Source organism: Phyllopteryx taeniolatus, chromosome 13, assembly GCF_024500385.1.
Source record: "Phyllopteryx taeniolatus isolate TA_2022b chromosome 13, UOR_Ptae_1.2, whole genome shotgun sequence".
In the NCBI taxonomy this organism is placed as follows: domain Eukaryota; kingdom Metazoa; phylum Chordata; class Actinopteri; order Syngnathiformes; family Syngnathidae; genus Phyllopteryx; species Phyllopteryx taeniolatus.
Genome location: NC_084514.1, coordinates 4,849,858 through 4,871,881, shown reverse-complemented (window position 1 = coordinate 4,871,881; position 22,024 = coordinate 4,849,858). Strand labels below are relative to the sequence as shown.

The following is a 22,024-nucleotide window of genomic DNA, read 5'->3' as shown; positions in this document are numbered from 1 at the left end:
GGAGGCGTGCTAACCACTTTATTACCATGTGGAGGTCACACATGCAAATAGGTGAAGTGGTGAATAGGCAGGGGTTCATTGTAGCAGTCACAAATGATAATTAAATTTTGGGTCATGTTCTTGTTCGTTCAGGTGATCAGACAGCTCAGCAGTCAGACTCTGCAGTTTCGCGTACTAGCCCTTAGCGCCACTCCAGGAGGAGACACAAAGGTGAGAGTTCAATCCTTCTCTCGCCACAACCCACCGTGACAGACATGCTAACTAAATGTAATGTCCGTGCAGTCCGTGCAGTCGGTGATCGCCAATCTGCTCATCTCGCACATTGAGCTCCGCTCGGAGGAAAGCCCGGACATCCTGGCCCACTCGCACCAGCGCAGCGTGGAGAAAATGGTGGTGCCACTGGGGGAGGTGCTGGCTGCCCAGCAGGCTCGCTACCTGCAGGTAGGCTCCACCACATTATATTATATGTCACTATCTAAGTGCACGGTTTAGTGTTGCCTATTTTTGGGTGTTTTGCTGCCTCGTAGTGGTCACTGGATTCTTTGTTCTGGGAATTATTAACAGGTAAAACTCACTAGACCAGTGGTTCTCAAACATTTTACACCAACCTAAAAAATACTTAGCTCTCCAAATTTTTATTCCTAAAAAGTCTATTAACATTTATTTTAAGTCACTGTGACATTATGCACATTTGGAACGATTGCCGCTCTTAAATATAGGAAAACAAAACGACTGTACTGAGTCACTGTGCTGTAATGATTCAATTAAAATGTATTGTGCACAAGTTATAATAAATGTTTTACTGAAATAAATGTTTAATAAAAAAGTTCTTGGATTGAACTACAAAGTCAAATACAACTTTAAAGTACTGAAGGCAGTGATTATTTCACATACCACTACAAACTTTGAGAAGCAAGGCTGTGCACCCTCCATGTTTTGGCCAAAGAAATTCTGCCTTAACATATAAGGTGCTATTTATTTATATTATTTGTCCTGGCAGTGAAGTGACTTGTTTGGTTACACCTTACATGTCATTTTGATAGTTTGAATTTCACAACATACTTTGTATTGCTGTGTAATGAAAGACCGAGTTTAATGTGACTTCATGGGAACGTATGTGACCTAATTAAGTCTTTAGGTTTAGTGGCATTCTTATTTTTATTATTTTTCCATGTTGATCCTCTTTTTTTCATATAGCTATTATGAATCAAGTTTGTTTCCACCTTTCAAGCTGTGCTTTATGGTTGAGTAGGGTGTGTCCACCTTCTTGGCAACATTTGATCCCATTAGGAGGGACGGATTTCCAGGAACATTCCAGGGTGGGTAAACTGGACTAGTACAACGTGTACAAATTTGTTTTGACACCATTAAAGAGGCATTGATTGTTGTAGTGTACACTATTATATTGTGGCTAGTGAGTGTTGATGCCACAAATCAGACTGGGAAAATGTGACAGGTATTTCATCATTTTTTTAAACCCTTGCATATTCACAATTTGCAAAATCACAATTTTTTTCCCTATTCTCATTCACAGAAAAATTTTGCTATTTGCATGTTAATGCCCTATGATGCCACAAGATGTAAAAACTACACTATGTAGAAGTGATACTTATTCTAAGTATAGCCTGGGTTGTTAGCGGGAATTCTGCAGAGTCTGCTGAAATCAATTTGTAAGCCATTTCTAAGGCTCATGCTGTCACGAGTTTTAAACATTTCTAAGGCTCATGCTGTCGAGTTTTAAATATTTGTTTTGGGGTAATAGTTTGTGATAACTATTAAAAAAATGTTTACAGTGTTCACTGTCTGCAATAGTGCTCGGCCTCTACTGTATATATGTGTAATTGTCATTTGATCACTAACTAGCCAAATGTAATCCAAAATCATTATTTTGCAAAAACCACGCATCAGTTGGAATGACAGCTAACAATGGCTCATGCTGTCAGACTGGGGTAGTTTGTGATAACTATTGTTAAAAATAATTTTACAGTATTTGTTCACTGTCTGCAACAGTGCTCAGCCTCTACTGTATATGTGTAATTGTCATTTGATCACTAACTAGCCAAATGTAATCCAAAATCATTATTTTGCAAAAACCACGCATCAGTTGGAATGACAGCTAACTATGGAAAACAAGGCTTTCCTGTATTATCCATCTTGGCATACATATATATAGCCAAGACGGCGGCACGCTTCAGCGAAGTGTGGCGTTTATACTATAGTATCCAGAGCTAAGGCAAAGCAACAGCTATTATAGCATGTGTTAAGTTTTGTCATTAAAAGTATGTATCCTGAAGTTACATTGTAGCAAAAGTTTTGTCATTAAAAGTAATGTATCCTGAAGCTACATTGTAGCAAATCAATGACCAATGAGCTACTAGTCACCCATATGGTACCTGTACCTTGGTTTTGTCAATGGGAAAGCACAGATATCAAGTTAAAGCTGTGTGACCTCAATAGGTACTGTGCCATAGGGAAAAAACAAAACAAAAATAGAGTATTTTAAAAACTGGTAAATAAAACTCGTATTGTGTCATATTTACAAAAACAGGAGACAAGCACGTTTATTGACCAAAATAAAACCACAGTAGCGCTCTGTTGCACTTATGTTCACAGTACAGCACAGCACACATTAGCCTCAAATAAGCAAACATAAAACAGGAAGGGTTGTTCCCGTATAACCAGGCTCACAGGGGAGTAACAGACTTGCATTTTGTATCATAGCTTTGAACGACCACTTAAGTCAGTGTGTGAAAAACAACATCTTTGGATTTTTTTTTTTAAACCGACAATTGGGCAACCCCAAATGTAATTTTTAGAAAAATAAATATTGGAGGAAATCAAAGATTCCTTGTCCTATTTCAACATCCTGTAATTTATAGAATCTCGATTTAAAAAAAAAACAAAAAACAAAATTTAAGTACAGCTGGTGGATTGGTTAGTTTAATGTGCAAATATACTGAAAATATACAGTCTTTACCTGATAAGATATTTCAGCACCACTTTACAACAAGGGCACTCTTAATAACCAAAACCTTCATAAGGGTACCCATATTTTTTAAGTCAGACTGATATTTAGTCATATTTATGATAGAACATTCAGAAAAAACAGTTCAAACTACATTAACAACATTTCGCTTTCTTTATAGTCTAAGAATCTGATCTCAGAGATGCATTTGGTTGTAGTCTCAACTCAGCAGCAGTGGTTGTCATGTTACAGTAGTGAGTACGTACACACGAACACAAAGTAGCACGTACAAAGAGCGTTTTGCAAAAAAATAAAGAAAAGACGACAATTCCCAGGTGGAGGAAACTTTAGGAATGCTTTGACTTGCTTGCCTTGGATCTATTTTAAGTGCTTTTGATTGTCATTCAGCAGTGGAGTTTGGTTTTTGCACACACATTCTCTATCGCTTACATTCATGCACTAATGTATTTTTTCTCAATTAGTGTCGAGTTTCATTCAGGTAGATTATTATAGGCATTGTGTTTCACACGACAAACTATATCACGCTATCGACTCACCACACAAACACGGTAGTTTAATGGCCCAGGCTAGAGAGAAAGAAATGGTTTACCGCTTGGTTTTTGATTCTATCATCTCATCGAACAGTTTAACCCCCGAGATTTGAACAATAAAAGAAGTACATCAAGACTTAAAAGATTTGACATCACGAGTCCGCAAGCTAAAAATGTGAGAAGCTGTGGTACGGACAAAAATGGAGCAAGATGAGGCAGCACGTCTGCTACGGAGGATAATTTAGCGGCTTTATTACAACACTCCCAAGGGTTTGAATATGGCATATGGCATGGGTGATGAATGTGGAGTGTGCTGAGCTGGCAAGGCAGCGACTAAGAAAGGATGATGTTGCACCTGAGGACTGGGGGGTGTGGGGGTCATGAATGGAATGCCGCCGGGGAACCTCGTTTTGCTGTCCCCCGTCAACGGCGCTCCAGGAACCAGATCTCATTCTGGCGCTGGCTGTGGGCCGGGTTGGTGTAGCCGGCGACAATGAACGAGTCATTGACGCACACGCTGGGGGACTCGAGCACCTCGGCCATGGCGTTGATCTGACCCACAATGGTCAACTCGTTTGTGGGGCCGGTGAACGGCCTGCAGGTGGAGGATGGGTTAAAAAAAAAAAAAAAAGCTGTAACAAAAGATCTGACAATAATGCAACTTAGAACCCAATCAATTGCAAATCCTGCAATAATTTTTTTAATGCAGTCATCACTAACTTCTGGTATAAAATACTTTTTATTGAAAGCCTTAATATGCATGTATTTTATACTTAAGATAATGGTATCTGCAGAAGTCTTTGATTTTCAAAAATGATCTCCAAATTTTGTGAGTTTATTATGAAGGCTATTTACATAACTATTTTTTGCTCACCTTGTGTACACCACAGCTGCGGGCCAGATTTCGATGATGATGTCGCTGTCGTGAGGTTGAGGGGGCTGCGCCTGGTGGTCGGTGGGCAGGTAGTACGCCACGGTCACTTCCTGGGCGATGGCTGAATGGTTCTCATCCGTGCGCACCATGGTCACGATGGGCAATGACATGCCCAGGTAGTCGCCTACACACGAGGGTAAATAAGACGTCATGTCGTCACTGAGCGAAATAGAGCTTTTGGTCAACGTGTGTTTAAACTCACCTAAAGAGTTCTGCTGGCAGATATATCTCATTATCCTCATGAAGCCGTAGCAGATGCTCTGTTCGTACGTCTCCTCGCGTATTGTGATGCAGGCCCAGTGGCCCTTTTCATAGTGGCGCTTCTCATACAGCAACTCTCCACACTACAAAAGGTACACCAACAGAACAGCTATTATCAAGGATATTTGTTAATTATTATTAACAAGCAGAGTTGTCACGCTTCATTTATATATTACATACACACAAAATTGTGGTAACCCTCTGTTAATGAAAGAAAAACCCACACAATGGTCACAGAAATAACAAATCTGACAAAAGTAATAAATACAAATTTAATGAAAATTAACCAAAGGAAAGTCATTGTTTTTGAATTGTGGTTCAACCGATTTAAAAAAAAAAAAAAAAAAAAACATGAAACAGGGCTGGACAAAAATGATTGGACACAGAAAAGCTTGAAAATAATTTGACCATAGGTACATGTTTAAACAAGGTGTGTTCTCAAAACAATCTAAAACTTTATTTTCGTATTTCAAACTAACCTTATGTTACCCTTTAAAAATTATTTGATTTAGAGGGGAAAAAAGTACAATGAGAGTGTGGGTGTTCAGGTGGTGAAGACTCCTCCTTCCGTGAAAAATCCAGGCTAAAGTTCAACTCCTTCTCAACACACAAAGCTAGTCTCTCAGTTGATATAGGACTTAAAACATTTTCTTGACACCAATGTATTCCTATTAGGCAGTGCTTTGGCACCATCATGTGGCATCTTAGGGTGTTTCAAAAAGTGAAAACTTTTGATAAATTATAGATTCGGGGCCCACAATTTCAACAATTTCAAGCATCCATCCATCCATCCATTTTCTGAGCCGCTTATCCTCACTAGGGTCGCGGGCGTGCTGGAGCCTATCCCAGCTGTCATCGGGCAGGAGGCGGGGTACACCCTGAACTGGTTGCCAGCCAATCGCAGGGCACATACAAATAGACAACCATTCGCACTCACAGTCACACCTACGGGCAATTTAGAGTCTCCAATTTATGCATGTTTTTGGGATGTGGGAGAAAACCGGAGTGCCCGGAGAAAACCCACACAGGCACGGGGAGAACATGCAAACTCCACACAGGCGGGGCCGGGGATTGAATCCCGGTCCTCAGAACTGTGAGGCTGACGCTCTAACCAGTCGGCCACCGTGACGCCTAATTTCAAGCATTTATTTGTTTATTTTTAAATCATTTGAGCTTCCAGCTAATAAAATCCACAAAATCAGGCATTCAAAAAATTTGAATACTGTGAAGAAATCATAAAAAAAGAAATTAGGGTCACATTAAATCCATCAAAATATGGTACTTTCAAAACGATACGTTATCTTCAATACTTGGTTGGCAATCCCTTTGCTTTAATCAGCCTGTGGCATTTCCTGGGAGTTATGGAAGCCCAGATTTCCTTGATGCTTGCTATCAGTTTTGTTTTTGGGTCTGGTGCCCCTCATAGATTCTCAATGGCATTTAGATCTTGTGAGTTGGCAGTCCAGTCAAGCACTGTGATGGCATGGGCATCAAACCAGGTTTTGGTGCTTCTGGTGGTATGGGCAGGCGCCAGGTCCTGCTGGAAGATGATATCTGCATCTCCATACAGATCCTCAGCAGAAGGAATCATCACAACATTTCGGTAGACTGTTGTGGTGACCTTGGATTTAAGAAAGCAGTTTACCAACACAGCACTGGACCTTGTACCCCAAATCATGACTGGCTGGATATTTCACACTGGACCTCAAGCAGCTTGGGTTCTGTTCTTCACCAGTCTTCCTCCAAATCTTTGGACCTGGATTCCCGAATGAAAGGCACACATTACTTCATCGGAAAAGAGGACCTTGGAACACTGCCCAACAGTCAATTCCTTCTCCTTGGCTCAGTTCAAGACGCTTCCTACGTTTGCTCAGGCTCGGAAGTGGCTTGACCCGAGGAACCGACAGTTTTAGTCCATCTCCCGGATGCGTCTGAATGTGGTGGTTTTTGAAGCTGTGACTCTCGCCTCATTCCACTCTTTCTGGATCTCTGCTAGATTCTTGAATCTTCCCTATTTGATAATCCACTGAAGCCCATGGTCATCTCTTTTGCTGGTGCATCTTCTGCCATTTTGTCCTTCAACTAGATTTTCCATTGATATGCTTGTACACAGCACTCTGAACAGCCAGCCTCCTTTGCTATCAACGTTTGTGGCTTACCCATCCTATTGTCAAGTTTGCAGTCGTCCCCATATTTAACCCAATAGACAATTGAACCAAAGTGAAGCAATTTATTCACACCTGGGAAACCTGTGCAGGTGCTTTGAGTTCAGTAGATGATTAGTATGTGACACTCAATTTAAAAAATATATGGCCTGCAAAATTTGGGATGATTTCTTCACAATATTCAAATTTTTGGAATTCCTGATTTCTTGAGTTTTTTGAGCTGGATGCCCAAATTATGTAAGAATAAACAAATACTTTATTGTTTAAATTGTGGGCCCTGAATCTATAATCTATGAAAGTTAAACTTTTTGAATGGAATTATGGAAATGATATTCAAATTGTTTGGAAAGGCTCTGTATAGCAAAGGCCTTTTATGACAAATATAAATTTACTGACAATCATTGGCTCAAAAAACATTAACCAAGGTTTTCTACACTTGTTTATTAAAATAAAGTAATGACCATTGGTTCTTGTCCTGAAACTTAATTTTCATCCCAAAGTGAGGTGTGGTCTGAAGCGGATAGTTGTGGCAATACTGGACATACTTGTTAAAAACATGTTTTATTGGTTGTTTGGCTACATAGTTTTAACAGTACACCCAGATGAATCTCATTATGGTCAAAAAGGAAAATCGTCAAGTGGATTTATGAGATTATTTTTGCACAGCAAACATGTCTGATTAAAATCTTTTTTCTTTTTCTTTCCCTCCACTGACACCTTCCCTAAATGAATAGAGCTCTGCGACTGTCCTTTGTTTAAATGCACATTTCAGTGAGCTAATTAAGTTAAACCAGTGAACTAATTAATTTAAACCAATTAGCCAACTTTATTAACATGGTCCCCGATGGGGTTTAAGTGGCTTACTGCACTGCAGTGGGAACATCATCCCTTCGAAGAAGATAATAGTTGCCTAGTTGGGAAAACACTACAGAAATATTATTACAGCAACAAAGAAAAGCGTTTAATAGATATTGTTAGTATCTGGATGTTTTGTTATAACAAAATCACTGTTGAGAACTTTCCTAATAAAGTTGGTACCTAAAACAAAAGGGCAGATTCATACCTTTTCTTTCCGTGACAGGAGGGTGAAAGGGATGTGTTCTCTGTTACCGTGTCCGTTGTTATTGGATGTTAGCTGTTGAATGGGTTCAGCCATTTCTGCAACAAAAAAAAAAACAGAATACACGGTCAGTTGTAAGAAAATTTGAAAAGTTGAATTGTAGCAAGTAAATTGAGGTTATTGCACGTTTTAGTTTGTTTACAATTTTGTCTTGACATTTGTATACATTTCAACAATGCAAACAAAACATGATGATCCACATTCCCGCAGGAAAAAAAACCCAAACCAATAGCAGTTAATGTCGCTAAGCAAAGAAATATGCTTGCCTTCCTGAACAAAACCATCTTTTCAACACTTGTTGTTGTATATGTTATCTGTTGGTGTACATGTTATCTTAATTTGGAAAGTTAAGTGACTGTTTTGTATTATATATTAGGGGTGTGACATTACAGGTAACCCACGGTACGATTCTTACCTCGGTTTGGAACATTTTTGGTACATGTTTGGTGCATAGACATTTTTTCCCCTCTCACAATTCTCTCTAGCTTGTCAGCAAAAACTGCATTTTGTAGTGCACTTTAAAATATTAACTTATTTCAAGTTAACTGTTATTTAAACAACTATTTTGAATGGTAAACTGCCTCATTCCTTTACCAATTGTATACACAACAATACAGTAGTATAAAATATATAACACAAATTGAACTGTTAAAAAAAAAAAAAAAAAAAAAAAAAAAACAATTGTTGCATTGAAAGGAAAATTGTTGACCGAAATTGAAAAGCGAAAAATGGAGCCCAAGGCCGAAACGACAAGAAATTACTATGCCAATTATTTGTAAAATTGCATTTCTGGCTATGACTGCAGGGCTGCTAACCTATAGAAATTTACTTCCAGAACAATTTGTCTGAATTTCCATATTTCTAAAATGAACATTACCGGGGGACAGTTATTGCAGTATATTATGTAATAGATTAAAAGTAATTCTGTATACTGTTCAATTGCACAACATAGTCATTACCCTATAATCCTAATCGTTAACAAATAGTGGCTTCAATATTTTTTATTTATTGCATCAACATTGTAATGGCGGACAGATTTGCAGCCAAGTGTCATCTCTTGCATGCTGTATTTGTATTTGAAAGGATGCAAATTTCTCTATTATGGAACTAATGAAGGTTATGTTAGATTAGAAATATGTATTATATCAATGTACTTTTGAATTTATAGGCCCCTTTTCTCAAGTGACTAGTGGTGATGTACTAATTCATTTCCAGTTTCAATCCCCGCGTGCCTGTCTAGCGTTATCGTGTATTACAGTTTTCTTTCTAGACATTAATTTGCTTGCTATTTTGCTCTTCATTCCATTCAGACCTATGTGACAAGTTACCCAATCACTTATTTGGGTGTTTTGTGACTTGTCACAATAGGTTAGCAGTTAGCGTAGCATCTTCATCTTTCTCCTGTTAATTACTCCTCGTCCTCGCTCCGTGATGACGATACTTGTCACAAGTGTAGCTTATTCGCTGCCATAGATGCGATGATTAGTGACTTATGCTGTGTTCACACCGGACGGCAAAGCGAATGTTCACCTCCGTGGTTCGAAATTGTATTTAGCCGTGTTAGCTGTAACTTGTAGGTAGCTAGGGCAGTGTAAAATGGCGTGCAACAAGCATTCCCCCTTCGTACCTACAGTGGAAAGCAGCGACTGTTCGCAATTGCCGTTTTTTTATATATTTTACAATATCGTGTAAATGACCATGCGCTGGCTATGGTTTTTGCTTGCGTCATAGCAACATCCTTTTCTGTCGTTTTATTTAAGTGACAAAAGTCTTTCGGCCCTAAACTGAAAATGCACTTTTTGGCCATTTTCGGCCGAAACATTTCAGTGGCCGAAATTTCTGCTATTTTCATTCCTTTGTATCAACAATGGTGTGAAAAGGCCCAACCCAAAACCTCTCTATTTGCTCATGAGAAAAACACCCAGCGTTCACATGGTGTGTGTGTGTTAGTGCTGGTGTGAGAAGGCTACCAGATGGGCAGAGTGCTGTGCCAGGGCGTCACATGGAGTGATGTTTATTAGGGGTGACACAGGGAACGCTGATTAAAGCTGCCCACTGCGAGCAATAGACCACTATTGACGCAAAAGTCAGTTTGGGCACATGCTGTCCCAAATTGTATTAAAGTCTGGTCTGACCACTGACATTTAAGTAACGACTCAAAGATGATGATAATAGAACTCCATCAACTGGGATTAAATAGGCTGATGTACTAAAATGCAAAGCGTGACCAGAAATTCAAATCGCATCAAATCAATATGATGGGAGAATAACTAGGTCACATGACTACGTAGTGTTAGAGCCACCAATCAATTGAAGTGACAGTACCAACATTGCTGCATGTGTATATCCCAAGAAATCAATGTATGTCTGTCTGTCGGAGTCATCCATTCTCTATGAAGACACAAGCCATATAATCAGTTGCTATGGCAGCACCTCAGTCTAGATTCAGTCAATAGCCACAACACACGCTTTGCTTCCTCGGCTTAAAGAAACACTCAAGTCACATCCATTTTAGAGCTTAGCAGGTGCTCAACTAGCATTTCTTCTTCTTACATGTACTTCTGTGTACAAGAAGTACATTGCACAAAATAGAAACAAACTATTGTCCATACATAAATTATACAATTCAGTCGATCATCAATGTTTTGTTTGCCGATGTTTTGTACACTTATTTTGTCAAATGTATTTGTAAATATGAATTTTACGTATTTTTTTTTTTTTTTTCAATGTAATTGACTGTGGCTCTCATATTTCTTGCATGAAACGGTTTGAGAGGAGAATGTTTTTACTTAACTGGTGACATGTTCCCATGTAAACAAAATGTGTCAATACAGATGGTTCACCAGTATAAAGGCAAAGTGCAAACCATAAAAAAACTGTTTTATCAGTCTTAACAAAGGATTTAAATTAATTTCAGGTGTGCTCAAGGGGCCCCTTATTGTGGTCCGAATGTGTGGAATAGCGGCGTTATGGATTTCAAAAGAACCTGTTGTCAACTTGTATGCACTATCAAAAGTAATATAGGCGGCACGGTGGACGACTGGTTAGAGCGTTAGCCTCAGAGTTTGCATGTTCTCCCCGTGCCTGCGTGGGTTTTCTCCGGGCACTCCGGTTTCCTCCCACATCCCAAAAACATGCATTAATTGGAGAGACTAAATTGCCCGTAGGTGTGAATGTGAGTGCGGATGGTTGTTTGTTTCTATGTGTCCTGCGATTGGCTGGCAACCAGTTCAGGGTGTACCCCGCCTCCTGCCCGATGACAGCTGGGATAGGCTCCAGCACGCCCACGACCCTAGTGAGAAGCGGCTCAGAAAATGGATGGATGGAAAAGTAATATATGTGTATTAGTATGTGTTCAAGCAGGCGGAACGGTGAATGACTGGTTAGAACATCTGCCTCAGTTTTGAGGACCGGGTTTCAAATCCCAGCCCCGTCTTTGTGGAGTTTGCATGTTCTTACCGTGCCTGTTTTAGTTTTTCTCCGGGCACTCCGGTTTCCTCCCACATCCCAAAAACATGCATGGTAGGTTGATTGAAGACTCTAAATTGCCCGTAGGTGTGAATGTGAGTGCGAATGGTTGTTTGTTTCTATGTGCCCTGCGATTGGCTGGCGACCAGTTCAGAGTGTACCTCGCCTCTCGCCCGAAGATAGCTGGGGTAGGCTCCAGCACGCCCGCAACCCTAGTGAGGATAAGCGGAACGGAAGATGAATGAATGAATGTGTTCAATGTGCCGTGACCACATTCCAAATGACTTAATAAATAGATCACACACGCACTTGTGTACACATGCGCACACACACGTTCAACCACATGACTTATGGACACAGATGCAGAACAACACTGACAAGAATTTTCTTATTCCTGAGTGTCTGCTCTGTCCGTTCAGTAGAAAATATGATCGTTTCCCTAATTTTACCCACTAAGTCATGTATTACGTCTTGCAATAAAAGAACTGTATCCAAATTTGAAAAAAAAATGCACTGAAAGATGGCGGCAATAAAAGAACTGTCTCCAAATTGGAAAAAAAATACAATTAAAAATGCACTGAAAGATGGCGGCATGGTGATGACTGGTTAGCACGTCTGTGTCACAGTTCTGAGGACCCGGGTTCAAATCCGGACTCTCCTGTGTGGAGCTTGCATGTTCTCCCTGTGCCTGGGTGGGTTTTCTCCGGGTACTCCCGTTTCCTCCCACGTCCCAAAAACATGCATGGTAGGTCAATTGAAGACTCTAAATTGCCTGAAGGTGTGAATGTGAGTGCGAATGGTTGTTTGTTCATATGTGCCCTGCGATTGGCTGGCGACCAGTTTATGGTGGAGCCCGCCTCTCGCCCAGAGTCAACTGGGATAGGCTCCAGCATGCCTGTGACCTTTGTGAGGATAAGCGGTACAGAAAATGGATGGATGGATGGATGGATGCACTGAAAGATACAGCATATAGCATTTTGCTCCTTCATTAAAGTGGGTTACACACATACCCATCTTTAATATCTTCAAATATTTATAAAATGTGAGACCCTATACATGGAAAAACATAATTGCCATACAGACACGCACATACACTTGCTCCCACCATCGTAATTTTTATGTGAAAAGTGAGAAAACCTTTTTGTTCCTGGTGACAAGTTTAAGCAGCTGTTCAACTATCAAAGCTGTGGGTAGTTGATGGAGGGAGAAGCACTTATTTACATGAACGTCAGTGGTGCTGTCCCTTAAACTAGCTCACGAGCAGTTCAGACTCCAGATGACATTGAAAGCTCTCACTTTCCATTGTAAATATTTAAGCTAAGTATTGTTAAGTCCTTCAGTGAGTCAGTCCTGACTGATGAGGTTCTGACCGTGCACTCTGAATTAACCCACATTGCATTGTGCACTTAACACGGCAGTAAAACTATTCTTAAATGTGTAAATTAAAAAGTAACATCAAATACACTTTTTACTAAGGAAAATAACAAAAATAGTGTGGCGACAGTGAAGCCGTGCATTTCTTTTCACTTTTATATTTAGTGCACCGCCGCTGCGGATTCTATGATAAACTGACCTCCCAGTCTTTTCTTCAAAATGTTATAAAGGAAGCGGTCTGCCAATATGGTAAAATGCTACTGGACAGATAGGCTGCTGCTTCTTCAAGTCATAAGCCAGAAATAATTGCTTAAGACTTAAGAATGGATATAGTAACGCGTTACATTGCTCGTTACTGAAAATGGCGACCATTTTGGAGTAACTCGTTACCGGCATCACTGAAATGTCCTTCCATTGTTAAGGTGTTTGTACTTTTCTGATCAAGAAGCCCTGAGTGGTAGAAATGACTTCAATTTTGCGTCCACTGAAAAAGGCCCATTGAGTGCTATCAATTGACAAAAAAAATAATAAAGTAGACTGAAGAAGAAATGTATTGTGATATTAACCCCATGAGACGTTTATAGACTTGTTTTAAGTCTGTAAAGTGAAACAGTGAGGTCTTGCTTTCAAATACGTATGACTCCAGGCTACTTTAGGGTCCCATGATCTCGTTAGTAACCGGAAGCTTGATTACACTCGGTAATAACACATTAATGTGCTTTTGATGTTAAATGTCACCTTTTATAACCGCGTTACAAAGCCTCCGGTAAACTCTGAGCATGTCGCTTTATCGGTGTGCTACTTAGAAACTCGGGTCCGTGGACACGGCCAAGTGGAGTCGAAAGAGTTGGAACTTCAAATCAGGTCCTCACTTGTTTCGGCCTGTCTACTTTATAAACGCACGAAGCTAAGGCTACACTAACCGTGTCAAAACGTTACATTTTGCGTCCAAACTTAGCAGCAAAGTTAGTTATTTTATTTTTTTACCATTTGCAACTTCCACTTGGTGTCCCCTGGCTACGTCCTGCCAGTAGTGCAGCAGTCGGTCGGGGTCTTCGTCCTCCAGGCTCCCGTTGCCGGAGTCGGACAGCTGGTCCTCGGAGAAAGACTCCAGGTCCTCCAGGGTGATCATGCCGCCGCCGTCGACGGGGCCACTTCCACCGCCGCCACCATTCATTTGACAGCCGCCTCGGTCCATTCTGTCGCAGCGATTAAAATATATCTTAGGTGTTGTTTCTTTTAAAAAAAAAAAAAAAAAATACTATCCAACAATACTACGCTAAAACCTTAAATTTGACGAATTTAATTCCTTTCGTGATTTCACTGCGACGCGTGTCCAGATTAGGATCACGGCCACTCGTGGGTCAACAAATCAGCCTTTTCGCAACTGTCGCCACATTAAATTAAAAAAAAAAAAATAATAATCTGCCTGCCTGAACAGACCGCCCACGTTTCCTGCAAATGTTTGACACCAACGGACGACATCGGCGAAACTGACTGTTTATAGGAGACGAAGGCACACCACGTGACTCCTAAGGCCTCACCACTCCCCACTCCTCGCGCCGCTGTCGAGACGATAAATAGTGCCAACCCAACAACACGGCCCACTTTTGCATTGTGGATCGCTTTAATCAGCAAAGGAACAGACGTAATAGAGTAATCAAAGATTACTATTTAGAATAATACGACTAAAGTAAAAATCAGGACTGCAAATAATTACTTAACTCAGTAAAACGTGACTCCTAAGGCCTCACCACTCCCCACTCCTAGCGCCGCTGCCGAGAAGATAAATAGTGCCAACCCAACAACACGGCCCACTTTTGCATTGTGGATCGCTTTAATCAGCAAAGGCAAAGGAACAGACGTAATAGAGTAGTCAAAGATTACTGTTTAGAATAATACGACTAAAGTAAAAAGCAGGACTGCAAATAATTACTTAACTCAGTAAAAAAAATACTCATGTACTAAAGGAACAGATGTAATAGAGTAGTCAAAGATTACTATTTAGAATAATAAGACTAAAGTAAAAAGCAGGACTACAAATAATTACTTAACTCCGTAAAAAAATACTCATGTACTACTACTAAGTAACTTCTGATTTTAAAAAAAATTCAGAGCATGAACGTCAACTAGAACAAGATAAAAAATTGCAATCTACAGCTAAAAATATTGCCCAACAATAATCACTTCAACAGACAATAATACATTAAAGGGAGACTGTACTTTTTTAATGGTGATTTTTTTTTCTTTTTTGCAGCAATGAAAAGTTTGTTTTTGTTGTAACGAATTTGAAAATATGGTGAATTTTCATGCACATTTAATAATTTTAACAACTGTGTAAAAATATATACTAGGCACTACCGTATTTATCGAATACATGATCGGATAAACTGGAGAATGATGTTTCGTGGACCACGCAGCACAATTACTATTGATAATGCCAACGCAAATGCTTCTTACTTTGATCCTAAAAGGATTAGGTTGATTAGGACACATTGTTTTGAAACAACTCAACTAAATATGACCCTCCAGCACGAAACCAATCGGATGTCGCACGGCTGTGTTTTGAGCTATATACATTTTCTGAAAAGGCATAAAAACTGCTTTCTAATGATGTATAGATAGGGGTAATCGGGTAACATTTGGCCAATTAAAAGATCGGAAGCGGCGTTTCAGCGTTAGCTTAGCTACAAGGTTGTTTTGTTTACACCACGAGGGACTGCATTACGGCTTCTTGTTGATTCATATGTGTAATGACGTACATTAGAATTAAATCCGCGGCTGCAGAGAACTCCAAGCTTTCAGACGTGGTTTTCCTTGTTTTGCGTGCGGAAGCACCTGATTAGTGTCGTTGATTTCTTGTCATTGTCAGACTTCACATAGTCAATGCTTTATGGGCTCGAGCTCAGAACATGGCCGTGCGACTTCGGATCAGTTTTGCGCTGGAGGGTCACAAATAGGCTTACAGAGAGATATCCTCCTTCTGACGAGAACGATGCAGTGCTGCTTATTGGGTTTTCAGGCACAAAATATGACTGTGGTCAGGCCAGCTGCCACAACTTGTCTGAATAAAATACATACTTTGATTCATTTTTATTTGAAAATTAATAAATCTGCATTACCACTCATTTGTTTATATCTAAAATGATCACTTGCATATGTAAACATGTACATGTTTAAATACATATACATGCCCACATATGTACAATTTAAACCCACATAATCACAACCACCATGAATACATACAATATTTTATAGCCTACGTATTCTGAGAGTGCTGATTTGTTTTTATTTAGACTTTTGAGATTTGCACAATAAATGTTACAAAAATTCCCTTATTTTTACTTAATTTAAAAAAAAAAAATCAGTTTAAACCATACAACATATTAAAAAAAAAAAAAATTCTCAAAGATGGATGGATTTTCATAGAGAAGTGCAATGATGACCATAGAATAGAAAGTGGCTACAGAGGAACAGCCGTCTGCTCAGTATTCGAGCAATATATCTATCCATCAATTTTCTCAGCCCTTCTCTTTATTAGGGTCGCAGGTGACTTAATGTCTTGTCAGGTATCTTCAAACGCTGAGTACTTAGAGTAGAAATTCCCTTTACACTCATATGAAAGTTAATGTTACTCTTCTTGTACATTTAATAGAGGCTTATGATGCCACTAATAAATCCGCTTTACATTTCCTATTGTGGAATTTGCTTTGAAATTAGAATAACTCTGGAGGTTCCGCCGTATTACATCAAACGAGTCCTTTGTCTGAACATAAACAATCTTGAACTTGAGCAGGCAGGATTTTGTCTGATCTGCAGCGCTTCGACAGCCAGCCAAAATGTTTCACCCTTCTACCCGCAAGTACGGAGGACATTATATAATCCTCTACAGTCTGTGGGGGAGTTTCCATGTACAGTAAGTGTGTGTGTGTGTGTGGGTGTGTGTGTGCGCATTTACTGTACTGATCCATGTTACTGGATTTGTTTACACATGCTGCCTGACAATAACTAAATTGATCTATAACTGACGAGTTTAATCATTCAAAATGTAATTGATAAGCCTGTAACAAGATGAGTGTAATCATTTTATATGTGACTATAACTATATAACTTTGGTTTTTTGGTTGACCTTAGGATCCCTTGTTCACACTAACACGCGCGCACACACACACATACACGCACAAACCCCTTCCATTGTTGACATGCAGAGTTCAGTAATGTGCAGATTCCGTTATTAATAGCAGCCCACAGAGCGGCTTTTGTCTTGACGTCACTTAACTCTAAGCCCTTCAACCAATCAGTTGCAGGCATGCAGACACGCACGCACGCACACACATACACACACACGTACACGCATGCCCACAATTACCAACACTTTTAAGGTCATCCCAAAAATATTGTTTTAGCATTTCTTAGCACCTAAAATATCTATCTATCTATCCATCCATCCATCCATCCATCCATCCATCCATCCATCCAGCCATCCATCTACGTGTCTATTTATCTCTCTCACTCTCTCTCTCTCTCTCGCTCTCTGTCTCTCTCACTCTCTCTCTATCTATATCTATCTATATATATATATATATATATATATATATATATATATACACAGTGTGTACGGAAAGTATTCAGACCCCCTTAAAATTTTCACTCTTTTGTTATATTGCAGCCATTTGTTAAAATCATTTAAGTACATTTTTTACTCATGAATGTACACACAGCACCTCATATTGACAGAAAAAAAAGTAATTGTAGAAATTTTTGCTGATTTATTAAAAAAGACAAACTGAAATATCACACAGCCATAAGTATTCAGACCCTTTGCTGTGACACTCATATTTAACTCGGGTGCTGTCCATTTCTTCTGATCATCCTTAAAATGGTTCTACACCTTCGTTGGAGTCCAGCTGTGTTTGATTATACTGATTGGACATTTGATTAGGAAAGCCACACACCTGTCTGTATAAGACCTTACAGCTCACAGTGCATGTCAGCGCAAATGAGAATCATGAGGTCAAAGGAACTGCCTGAAGAGATCAGAGACAGAATTGTGGCAAGGTACAGATCTGGCCAAGGCTACAAAAAAAATCTGCTGCACTTAAGGTTCCTAAGAGCACAGTGGCCTCCATAATCCTGAAATGGTAGACGTTTGGGATGATCAGAAACTTTCCTAGAGCTGGCCGTCCGGCCAAACTGGGCAATTGGGGGAGAAGCGCCTTGGTGAGCGAGGTAAAGAAGAAGCCAAGGATCACTGTGGCTGAGCTCCAGAGATGCAGTCAGGAGATGGGAGAAAGTTCTAGAAAGTCAACCATCACTGCAGGCCTCTACCAGTTGGGGCTTTATGGCAGAGTGGCCCAACAGAAGCCTCCCCTCAGTGCAAGACGCATGAAAGCCTGCATGGAGCTTGCTAAAAAACACCTGAAGGACTCCAAGATGGTGAGAAATAAGATTCTCTGGTCTGATGAGACCAAGATGGAAATTGTTTGCCTTAATTCTAAGTGGCATGTGTGGAGAAAACCAGGCACTGCTCGTCACCTGTCCAATACAGTTCCAACACTGAAGTTTGGTGGTGGCAGCATCATGCTGTGGGTGTGTTTTTCAGCTGCAGGGACAGGGAGACTGGTTGCAATCGAAGAAAAGATGAATGCGGCCAAGTACAGGGATATCCTGGACGAAAACCTTCTCCAGATTGCTCAGAGCTTCAGACTGGGCCGAAGGTTCACCTTCAAAAAAGTCAATGACCCTAAGCACACAGCTAAAATAACGAAGGAGTGGCTTCAGAACAACTTCGTGACTGTTTTTGAATGGCCCAGCCAGAGCCCCGACTTAAACCCAATTGAGCATCTCTGGAAAGACCTGAAAATGGCTGCCCACCAACGTTCAGCATCCAACCTGACAGAACTGGAGAGGATCTGCAAGGAGAAATGGCAGGTGATCCCCAAATCCAGGTGTGGAAAACCTGTTGCATCATTCCCAAAAAGACTCCTGGCTGTATTAGTTCAAAAGGGTGCTTCTACTAAATACCGAGCAAAGGGTCTGAATACTTATGGCTGTGTGATATTTCCGTTTTTTGTTTTCTTAATAAATCTGCAAAAATTTCAACAATTCCCTTTTTTTTCCTGTCAATATGGGGTGCTGTGTGTACATTGTGGAAAAATGAACTTAAATGATTTTAGCAAATGGCTGCAATATAACAAAGAGTGAAAAATTTAAGGGGGTCTTAAAACTTTCCATACCCACTGTCCATATCATTTTTTTCCTACTGTGTTGTTAGAATAGAACATAATTTTTTTTTGTCATTACTCTTTCCAGTTGTGTGTAAGATGATGTATGCACTGCATAGCATATTTTCAAAACAAAATAATTAAATTAATTTTGATTAATAGTATTTTATTTTTAAAGCAATATCTGCCAAGCTGCCTCCCTAGTAAATGAGACTGTGCAACTCTATAAATTAGTCTGACATTGCTGTTTTTTTATGCGTCAGGTTATCAATCATTTTGTTTTGAAAATCATTTGTCAAGTTATAAACCATGACAAACTAAACAAAGCACAGTCCCAGTCAAATGTGTTGCACATACCGAGTAAGAACATATAGTAATAGGCGACATAATAACTGCCGTTGTTAGTGAAAGGTCAGGGGGGATTAATGGTTATCATTCAATCCTTTGCTTTTGTCGTGTACAGCTGTGTAAAGAACACCTTGCTTTAGCCCCATGACAAGCACGCTGAGATTTAGCTCCAATGGGCCGAGTGTCTCAGTTTTCCTATCCAAAAGAAAGACCGATCACAATCAGCCATTTCTGGGAAACGGCCTGGCTGTAGGTTTCACTATGTACAGTGGGATATAATAATTCTACACACCCTTGTTCAAATGGCATGTTTAAACTATTTCAAAATGTTTTCTACCATTAACGTGACCCTTAACATGTACAACTCAATTAAAACATGTTTTTAATCTTTTTCAGAAGGAATTAAAATTAAACATTTGCGATTCTGTGGTTGCAGAAGTGTGTACACCCTCTTATAACTGGGACGTGGCTGTGTTCAGAATTAACCTATCACATTCAATCGCTTGTTTGCCACCATTTGAAGTATCTCTGATTAACCCCAAATTAAATTCAGCTGTTCTAGTAGGCTTTTCTTGACACTTTTTTTTTAATTTTTTTTTTTACTTTCTAGCAGACAGTTTTGTGCTAACAATGACTGCTGTTTTGAAGTGTTCATAATTCCCATCTTGTCTAAGGCTCAATTTTCAGCTGAAGACAAACAGCTGCCACCAACATGCTTCACTGTTGGTATGGTGTTCTTTTGGTGATGAGCAGTGTCATGTCTGTGCCAAACATACCTTTTGGAATTATACTCAAAAAGTTCAACTTTGATTTTAGCGAACCATAACAGCACATGTGGGAAAATATCTTACAGTCCAGTTATTATCGCACACCCCTTTGTAAAAAAACAACAAAAAAAAACAAAAAAAAAATCATTTTTTAAACAATAAAATCATTATTCATCTGTTTCAAGTAATAATGCTAGATTTTGTTTAATTAATATTTTAAGTCTCATAGGCATTGTCTTTCTGGGTTTTTCCGAAAACAATTTGTTAGGGACAAATGGAACAGCCTACAGCCACACAACAAACTATTTTGCCAAAAACTGTCCAAGTTTATACTTTAGACATGTAAACATTGCAGATGGAGATGCTGGGAAACAACATGGTGTCTATAAATCATGTGGCATGGATTTCTCTCCCTCCCATTGTCGGGGCAAGCAGTCTCCAGCAAGAACTGCGGCTTGGTAGAGGACGGAATATCATATTTATGACAGCGCCACCCATTTATGTTTACTAATGTATCTCCGGAGCACTCATGGTTATCATAAACAGAATCTGGTACCGGCCCGTCCCTACTCTATATTCCGAATATTCACCTATTGTGAGTAGGCCTGGAACATATCCCCCATGATGAAGTTGGTTACTGTACACCTCTTTCTCTGTAAATCTAGCACAAAGATCTTCTTTACAGGTGCCACGTCCGTTTTGCAGACGGGGTGCGTTGTAATTTTGTCTACTGAGACATACTTTATGGTGGTATAAGTCATTGCAAAGGTTATTTTTTTTATTCCTGAGGGAAATGAAAGAAGGGTCTTTTTGACGTGAGGCATTTATATATTCAAGTAGATGACAGACTCTCTGTGGCACGGGGTCTATTATATTAGGTGCCGCCATTTGGGGAAATATACTGTAGACAAGTTGCTGTAGTGACTCACGAGAAAGCAGGTTAGAGTGCTCGCATCACATGCAAGTTAATAATGCATTAGTTGGAGAGATTTGAAAACGTATGTAACGAAAAAATGTAGTTGCTCATCACGTCCATGCTTTGTTGTATTATACTGTTACTCAATTTGTGTTGTATTACTCTGTTTCTAGAGCAACGTCTCCCCATTCGCGAAACAGAAATTGTAATGACTGTCTGACGCCGTGAGGGTGAATAGATATCTTCAAATTGTCTGTGTGACAAATTGCTCCCATATTCCCCTTCTTTTATTCCAAAATGAGGACAGTGAGAAAGAAAAATCACATCCAGCCCAAAAGCTATTACTAGTCTATTGTTGAAATTTAATAAAACTTTCAGTTGGTGCAGATTGGTTCAATAAATAACTGCAGCACATCTTTGTGAGTGTGATCAAGCATGTGTGGAATCACTTCCCTGCTTTGTGTGTGCTCGTCAGTGAAAAAGCATCAGCAGGAAATGGCCAATTATGATGACCTACATACATGCTGTGTGTCTTTGTGTGTGTGTGTGTGTGTGCGCGTGCGTGTGTGCGTGTGTGTGTCCGCCAGGTGCTGCAGAAGTTCATGTCTCGTCTGGTCCAAAACCAAGTGATGGCACACAAGGATCTACAGAGTCTCTCCAAGTACCAGCTCATCCTTGCCAGGGACCAGTTCCGAAAGAACCCACCAACCCACATCAAGGTACGACTGATTTCCATTTATGGACCACTACATTTCCTGGTTCAATTAGAATTAGTATTTAAACAATTGTCCTCATCGGGCTTGTCATATTTTGACATCACGAGACTAAGACGACACCCAACAATTGATCAACAGTTCTTTGCCATTGCGAGGCTTCAAGCAGGATGTTCTCAGAAGGAAGTGGCCAATGAGTTTAGGGTGTCAGCAGCAGG

The 22,024-nt window shown here is 39.9% G+C and overlaps 2 protein-coding genes across 4 annotated transcripts in view; one reads left to right on the top strand and one right to left on the bottom strand.

Moving 5' to 3' along the window:
- The window catches only part of fancm (FA complementation group M), a 47,308-nt gene that overhangs the window by 3,828 nt on the left and 21,456 nt on the right, over positions 1–22,024 (top strand). Inside the window, exons 3-5 of the mRNA XM_061795742.1 lie at positions 133–210; positions 283–441; positions 21,681–21,812. Of these exons, the coding sequence (XP_061651726.1) occupies positions 133–210; positions 283–441; positions 21,681–21,812 (369 nt within the window). The remainder of the gene's footprint in view (positions 1–132; positions 211–282; positions 442–21,680; positions 21,813–22,024) is intronic.
- Positions 2,536–14,320, bottom strand: soul3 (heme-binding protein soul3). Of its 3 annotated transcripts, none has more exons than XM_061795750.1 (6): positions 14,125–14,320; positions 13,826–14,037; positions 7,940–8,034; positions 4,653–4,794; positions 4,391–4,574; positions 2,536–4,111 (listed from the first exon to the last, which is right to left on the bottom strand). In XM_061795750.1, the coding sequence occupies exons 2-6, from the start codon at positions 14,034–14,036 to the stop codon at positions 3,940–3,942; spliced, it is 804 nt and encodes a 267-aa protein (XP_061651734.1). In that variant the 5' UTR covers position 14,037; positions 14,125–14,320; the 3' UTR covers positions 2,536–3,939. The 3 variants fall into 3 exon arrangements, with proteins under 3 accessions (XP_061651734.1, XP_061651735.1, XP_061651733.1); XM_061795751.1 differs by having other exon boundaries at positions 14,272–14,290; XM_061795749.1 differs by having other exon boundaries at positions 13,826–14,320.

Bases quoted from the DNA above. Each gene is read 5' to 3' on its own strand.
- soul3 (XM_061795749.1), bottom strand. From the start codon at position 14,036: ATGGACCGAGGCGGCTGTCAAATGAATGGTGGCGGCGGTGGAAGTGGC. The intron at 8,035-13,825 runs GTAAAAAAATAA...TTTTTGTTGCAG, and splicing joins CCAAGTGGAAGTTGCAAATG to AAATGGCTGAACCCATTCAA. The intron at 4,112-4,390 runs GTGAGCAAAAAA...CTCCACCTGCAG, and splicing joins GCAGCTGTGGTGTACACAAG to GCCGTTCACCGGCCCCACAA.